The sequence below is a fragment of the Orbicella franksi genome, chromosome 3 (assembly GCF_964199315.1).
Source record: "Orbicella franksi chromosome 3, jaOrbFran1.1, whole genome shotgun sequence".
NCBI classification, from domain to species: Eukaryota; Metazoa; Cnidaria; class Anthozoa; order Scleractinia; family Merulinidae; genus Orbicella; species Orbicella franksi.
The window spans coordinates 19170840-19178770 of record NC_138147.1 but is presented as its reverse complement, the minus strand read 5'-3'; the positions used below and the strand labels follow the sequence as shown (position 1 = coordinate 19178770).

Sequence of the window (7931 nt, the reverse complement as noted above, 5' to 3'; positions counted from 1 at the left end):
TGACGTAGGTTCAGGGACACGTAAGTTGGGTCGTGACTTATCTGACTTGAAAATAAGTGGGAATTTTGCTTCAGAGTTGTCTACATTTAGTTGAAAATGCCGGAAAGGTGCATTGCCGCTCTTTGTAACACACGACGTATGTATTTATATGCACTAAAGGTCAAGTGAGGTCCCTGAACCTAGGTCACAGGCATCAGTCACGTGGCCATTTTGAGCACGTTATTCTTGTGATCAGCGCTAGCGGCAGGGTCGACGACAAGAAAGTAGAATTTTGAACTTTGTAAAAAATCCTAAAAAAATTGCGTTTTATCCAAATCGAAAAATTGTTTCGCAGAAGTTCATTAGGTGAAATGTAGAATTAGATGAGCGAACAACAACAACAACAAAATTGACATTATGGGCACTTTAAGTCTATCTATTATATAATTTTGTATTGTGCTGACATAACTCACAGCAATAATAATCAAATACATATAGACTAAACAATATGATTTGGAATGTGTACAACCACCTCTGGTAATGAAGCGACCGAATTTGAGACGATATATTCTGCTTCAGGATTTTACTGATTTGAAGTTTATTATTGTTGATTTACTTTATCGTTTACACACGTTATTTTCTCTTTCATCATTATCCCTTTATGCTTCTTGATCAGTTCCGTGCTGTCACGGTTTTGTACTGCTTCCATGTTCATCCGGTTTTTCTGGGTTTTGGGCTTGGCAGTTTCAAGCTCGAGGTACGTGTTGGGCTCGAGGGTTTTGGGCTCTGGGGTCGTGAGCTCGAGGTAATTGCTGGACTCAAGGGATTTTTGCTCGAGGGTTTTGGGCTCTGGGGTCGTGAGCTCGAGGTAATTGCTGGACTCGAGGGATTTTTGCTCGAGGGTTTTGGGCTCTGGGGTCGTGAGCTCGAGGTAATTGCTGGACTCAAGGGATTTTTGCTCGAGGGTTTTGGGCTCTTGAGCTCGAGGTAATTGCTGGACTCAAGGGATTTTTGCTCGAGGGTTTTGGGCTCTGGGGTCGTGAGCTCGAGGTAATTGCAGGACTCAAGGGATTTTTGCTCGAGGGTTTTGGGCTCTTGGGTCGTGAGCTCGAGGTAATTGCTGGACTCAAGGGAGTTTTGCTCGAGGGTTTTGGGCTCTGGGGTCGTGAGCTCGAGGTAATTGCAGGACTCAAGGGATTTTTGCTCGAGGGTTTTGGGCTCTGGGGTCGTGAGCTCGAGGTAATTGCTGGACTCGAGGGAGTTTTGCTCGAGGGTTTTGGGCTCTGGGGTCGTGAGCTCGAGGTAATTGCTGGACTCGAGGGAGTTTTGCTCGAGGGTTTTGGGCTCTGGGGTCGTGAGCTCGAGGTAATTGCTGGACTCGAGGGATTTTTGCTCGAGGGTTTTGCGCTCTGGGGTTGTGAGCTCGAGGTAGTAGCGGGACTCGAAGGTCCTTCGCTCGAGGGTTTCTCAGGCTCTTGGCGAGGGGGGTACTCGGTTTCGGGAAGTTTGACATCCACGGAGTTTTTAATTCCTGGAAAGAGGTCGAGCTTTTCTTTCACTGCACTCCGTTTGAGGCCATTAATTGTAATGTCAGACTGAAGAATAGTATACAGGTCTGCTTGGGCAATTTGCTGTGTATGCATTGCAGCTCTAGTCGGAACGTTGTTTCCAATCACTGCGAAGCTCTGGGCTTGGCCATTTTGGGGTACACAGTTGCCCAAGGTCCACATTGAATTAGGTTGGTCTATGGCGGCCGGATTAACCTGTGGATTGGGCTGATTTGGTGGGGGAGGGGGGAATGGGATAATCGGAGCTTGAACTGGCTGTGGAGGGTTAGCATTCGTGATACCGACAAATGAAACACCCGTTATAAGATACATTACACCGTTGGTAGGCGCTGCGATGCATTGTAATGCGTACTGTCGAATCCTCCCTTCCCAAACTCTCCACTGACCGCCGTTAAAGGATCCACACTGTGGCACGGCATTTGTGTATTGATAAGTGGAGCGAGCGCTGTTCGCGGCGTTCAGGGGGATCTGTGGGTTCTGCGGGAGACCCGAGGCAGTCATAGCTGGGAACAAGTGACCTTTGTGACAAGGCCCCCCATGATATAATGGATCGCTTCCTTGGTGTTGGATACCTGTCAAGAATGTAAAAAGGAGTTAGAGGGAATACTGTTACCTTTTTGCAAGGGTTTAATTTTGTGGATCGGCGATTTTTTGTATTTTGCGGATACTAATTTTTACGATTCTGAAAGAAAGGTTTTCTTGTTCGCTGGGTATTTATTTTTGCTATTTTCAGGAAGTCGCGTTTAATTTGAATTTATACATTTTCATTTTTTATTGGTTGCGCTACAGGGCGACCGGACAAAGGAAACAACAGGCAGAGAGGTAAAACACGGTAATCAGTGTCACTCTATTATAACTTATTCACATAGTGTGTCTGATTGTTTCTTTTGGATCCGGCTCCTTCCTGTAAACTATTTTGTTTTTTATTTCATCATTTCTTTCTGAACAAAGGGTAGCTTTAAATTTAAATGTTTTAAATAAATAGTATCAATAAGATTTTACATGTTCGTATCTATATTTTCGCCAATGGAGTCAATTTTTGCAGAGAAAATTTTGGCGGGAACTCTTTTGGTTGGAACTCTTTTGACTGGAACACTTTTGTTTTTTTGCGAATCGTGGAAAACACCGCAAAAATTAGAACCCGCAAACGTGCCACACGGTATTCCTTGTATGTTTCATTTTTTTGCGGAATCTTGAGTCTTAATGACTTTAGGAACATAGGAAGATTAGTAATAATTAATTTTGAATAGTCAATTGGAAGCTTCTTAAAGATCAATCACTAAGACAGCTTATGTCATTATTCGTGGAACTATACACGGCCTTTCCCAGTTCACAGTTCTGCAATTGGGACTCTTTACAAACGGCTAACATCGGTACGGGCACTCCTCCTTCTCCTTGGGTTGAACAGTGTTTAGTTTTAGCAAGAGAGACTGAAGAGTAAGACAGTAAACTCTCAATAAAGACCTTCTTCCCGAGGTAATCTCACTCAAGCTATTTTTAGATCACAATCAGCTTCAGAGACCACTAGAGGGTCTACAAATAACTGTTCCTCTGAGCCGATTTTTACTCAAGTGAACAGCCCAAACGGCCCTAAACGCATTTTCATTCTTGATGTTAAAATCTACCTTGCATACGGCGACGCGCCTGCATTTCGAGTGTCAGTCAAAACCGAGCTGTCCTACCGAAACGACACGGTAATAGTCTTTTTCTTCGCACTTATGCTCGAGATTTTTGGGGAAAATAATCCCATGTTTAACAAAAATATTATGGGCAAATCAATATTCTAAATCTCTCTACAAATTTCATTTTTCGTTGTGAAGTGAAATCCACGCTTACTCAGATGCAAAAATGAATACAGATCAGGACACTACGAATGATTTTCTGGTAACATGCAGAATATCGAAAATTCTAGACTCTGTTTCTTTATTGGTCACGTGATCATGGGAGTGGCCTAGTAGCCACGCAGGCTGGAAGAAAAATTCCCAATTTTTTCATTAATTGCTTACAATAATGCACAGAACAACCGCCAGGCAAAATCTTTGGGGTAATTAGAAATCTGACCAAGTTTAGTAGACCTTATCAGGGTTTTCGACGCCATCTTGACGGGTCGGCGAAGTCAGAAATTACGGTGTTTGTATGGGAATCCGATGGCAAAAAACTTTTTCCAAAGTTGAATTACACTCAGTTTGTAAATCGCAACGTTCAAATACCAGGTAAATTGTATTCACCATGTTTGAAGGATGTAGCTTCGCCAGCAGACGCTCCGTTAATTTTTCTAATTTTCCATACATTTGTCCATAAGTTATTTCCCGCGAACCGCGTCTAACAAGACCAAATTTACAGACAAATGTATGGAAAATTAGAAAAATTAGCTGAGCGTCTTCTAGACAAGCTAATCCTTCCAACTTGGTGAAGAAAATTGATCTTCTACCTTGAATTTTAACATTGAGATTCACAAATTGTGTAAAATTAAAGTTTGGAAAAAGTTATTTGCCATCGGATTCCCATGCAAACATTGTATTTGCCTTCAGTACGAAGCCTCAGCCACAAGTTGCTCGGCAAATTTTTGGAAACTTTTGCTGTTTGGAGCATCTTTCTGGCAACTTTTGCTATGTGGAGCAACTTTTTGATTTTTGGGGCAACTTGATGAAATTTTGAGCAACTTATTGGAAACACAAGGTCCTCTTATACTGTTTAAGCCTTTTCATGTATCCTTATAAGAAAATTTCAGCTCTTTAATGTTAGAATAATTCAACCTTGTGCCCCACGCCCTCCCCCTTAGTTGGACTACCCACAGTTTGAGGTCAGCGGTTGGCAAATAAGACCACGTTTTTCAAAATGGGAATGAAGATCAAAAGTTCAGATAGTTCAGAGAAACAGCTCGGAGCAAATCTCAAGAAGCCTGAAAACGCTGCAATAGCGAGAAAACGAAAAATCCAAAGGAAAATAGCAGGTAGAACACGTTGTACACGTGGCAAAAAAGATCCTCATGTGAGACTGCATGGGAAAGAGTTCAAGAGTATGAAAACGAATACCTAACTGTTACAGGAAAAAAGCTGCGATGTGATGCCTGTAAGGAAATAATAAGCAAAGTGAAAACCACGATTAGCAAGCATATTATCTCCAAAACGAACACACAAGCAAAGCAAGCTATGCAGTAAAGCAGGAAGAAAGATCAATCACTTTTGGAATTTCTCAAGAAAAAAGCAGAAGAGGCACTGGTTTTAAATTGCATTGTACGGAATGTACTTCACCAGTGGCACTTGGGTAGTGAAAAAAGACAAAACTGGTTGTCAACTTTTAAGCAACTTTTTAGAAAACGCGAGCAACTTCAGGTAACTTTTAGAGAATTTTGGGGTAACTTTTAAGAAATTTTGGAGCAGCTTGAGGCTAAGGCAAGGAATGAGCAAAAAACCCTTGAGATGCATGACACTGCCGATAAATTGGATACAAGGCTCAAAAGGCTCTTGAAAGTGTCAAATATTCACTGGTAATCTAAACGTTTCGGGCCTAGCCCTTCTTTAGTAGATGGAATGATTGAACCACGCCAGACAAAAAAACCTGTACGCGCACGCACGCACGGAAAGCGCGTGCACGAAGTAAAAGCAAACAAAGGCGTACTGCGAAATACGAAAACCATTGTTTTAGCGCGCGTATGTGTAATACGCGCTAGACCCACAGTCACAAGAAATTAAAGTTAATGTTCAGTCCGTTCGGTCGAAGCCTGCCCTGCTTGAAGATTAATTTCATTTCATGCTGCTTGCGGCTGATGTTACTGTCAGAGCACTGTTCAAGCCGCAGATCATGATGTCATCCAGAGAGTAGGAGGCGGAGTTGAAAAGTTCAGCTACGGGAATCCCATGCGATCGATTTGCCCGTCTAGATGGCGTAAGGTCTGTACTGTGCCATTCGGACGGGCGCATAAGCAAATAAAGCTACGTACAGAAAAATACAATCCCAAAACGGCATTTCGTCCTTCATTCTCTTCCGAAATACCGTTTGGTTCCATGATGAAAAGTTGAGACTTACATTGTATTACCACGTGCATCTTTCTGATTTTTCTCTGGCGATGAAGTGATCTCTATGATTGTTTCCTCGCTGAAAACAGAGGCATGTTCAACGCCAAGTCTTCATAAATTAAATTAAGCCTGCCTTTCCATTGCTAATACCACGATGGCCAGCAAGCAGGCTGACGACAAGACCTCAGATAACAAGATAACGTGAAAATCACGTGTCTTGCGTCACGCTTCACCTGTCACGCCACTTGCACTTTCTTAAAAGAGATGGACATGAGATCGTTGGCTCATAGTTAGCATCTAAAATTTGCGGGAAAGTAATCCTTCGTTTGTGCCATCCCCGATGATGGCGATGCTTGTCAAGGGCTTCCCCACGCCTTTTTCTCCGAAAAGCAGTCCTTCCAGAAATGCAAGTATATCGGCGGGTTGTGTTGTTTACCAAACACCTTACCTCCCTCCTCTTCCAATTTCTTTTTATTTTGTTATTTTTATTTGTTATTTGTTATTTGCATATTTTATTAGTTCACTCAAACTTTAACTCGAATTCCAACTCGAACTCGAACTCGAGCTCGAGCTCGAACCCAAACTCGATGGTTCGGGATTCCAGAGATATCTGGCTTTAGCACAACTATAGCTGGTTTTCACATGACGTCACTAAAATTCAAACTACAAAACTATTGATCCTCCTGAGATTTTACTTAAATCATATATAACAGCAGCTGAAAACTAATATTCATACAAATTTCTGCTCTGAATGGGTTCTTGGTTTTGTAATACACTACGCTTATATTTCTAAGCTTTTGCGTGACGCGGCATTTACATTACAGCCTAGACAGCTGTCACGATGGTTAAAAAAGTGACTTATTTCAGGGAATTTGGCTATCTGAACAGTTCATGTCTTAAAAAAAGTATTATTTTAATGTTTCAGAGTTCCTCGAGGGATAAATTCACGCTTTTGTAGCAAAACTCAGTGACAGATGTTTCTGTTGGTTTCCGGCCACCATGTTGGCGCCCATCCCTATGGGCACCAGCGTGGCTTCCCCATACAAATCTCTATAAATTTGGGTAAAAAATTTATCCGCATATCTTGCATAAGAAAAATTGCTGTGACCAGAACCTTGGCGAGAGTCTTTGTATATTTAATGTCTTTCATTTACCAGATTCTGGACTTTATCCTTTGAACGGTTTGGAGTTTTATTTTGATCTATTTTGAATGGCGTGACACTGAAAACCAGCAATAGTTTCCTAAATGGCGACACTCGACGGACTAAGGCTGAGTTGCCAGACCCGGGCGACTCATTTTTGGCGCCAAATTGAACGCTGGTTTTTGGAATTATAAATTGCTTTTCGTGAATATTCAATGCCGTCTCCAGTGAGAAACGACTGTAACGCCTTTCTTGCTAACATACATTGACGCCAGGACAGTACCGTTTTTCCTGCCTTCTGAATCGTGATTGGTCAATTCAAATTTCAGGCGCGACAGACGTAATGCTAGGACGCAGCTCGTGCGGTAACATTTACCACGGGAAGGCTGGATACCGTGAAAGGGATTACTTGGGAAATTAACTTGGAAGGGATTACATCGGGAATAAGGGGATTAACTCTCTTGGTTTTAGTGTACATGTAAATAAGTTACCGTTTGTTCGGATCCATGCTCCTGCAGCTTGTGCTACAAAATTAACGTTATTCCCATTCAAAACATACGCTGAATACACTGGAATTCCCCGACCTTCATCGAACATCGTCGCGTAGAAGAACGTTCCCGGATGCGCGGGCACCTCTTGGCAGATGTATCTCATGTTGTGTAAATTGGCAGTACGGAAACCAGCCGGTGGTTGTCCGTTTGCAAAGAACTGTGTGTAGCATTGCTGGTTAGGATTAAGGAAAATGTTGGCAGGAAGCTGTGGCTGAGCCGGTACCGCTCGTCGGATTCCTGTAAAATCTTGGTTGTGGTGTTCTTCAGTGCTGTTCTTGGTGTCAGGTGTAAGACCTTTGTTATCTAGTTGAAAAATTAAATAATAGTATTAGTTGTACCTGTCGGTAATGCCAACGAACGAATGAACCATTGTCGATGAGGATAATGGCTGTTTAGCAAGTATTATATATATATATATTTACTCGAGGTTTGGACTACAAATCCTTTTGGATCCTTCTGGCGCGTGGCATCCCTGTTGGCTCGAAGCATCTTAACTTTTTATTAATACCTTGTATCCAGCTTTCGTCCGCCTGTGAATCATCTGCCCAAGTTGATCCAGAGATGCCATTACTTAATTCCACGGTAGCACAAGCAGCACGTGTCTGGGACAAACTGTCCAGATACCAACACCATTGTACTTTTCTTATGAACTGCTTGGATAACAATGTTATC

At 42.3% G+C, this 7931-nt stretch overlaps 1 protein-coding gene across 1 annotated transcript; it reads right to left on the bottom strand.

Moving 5' to 3' along the window:
- Window positions 1-923: 923 nt before the first annotated feature.
- On the bottom strand, window positions 924-7539 carry LOC145482387 (uncharacterized). The gene is made up of 2 exons (XM_081461020.1): window positions 7200-7539; window positions 924-2119 (listed from the first exon to the last, which is right to left on the bottom strand). Exons 1-2 carry the CDS (start codon window positions 7360-7362, stop codon window positions 924-926), a joined length of 1359 nt encoding a protein of 452 aa, XP_081317146.1. The 5' UTR covers window positions 7363-7539.
- Between the last annotated feature and the right edge of the window lie 392 nt (window positions 7540-7931).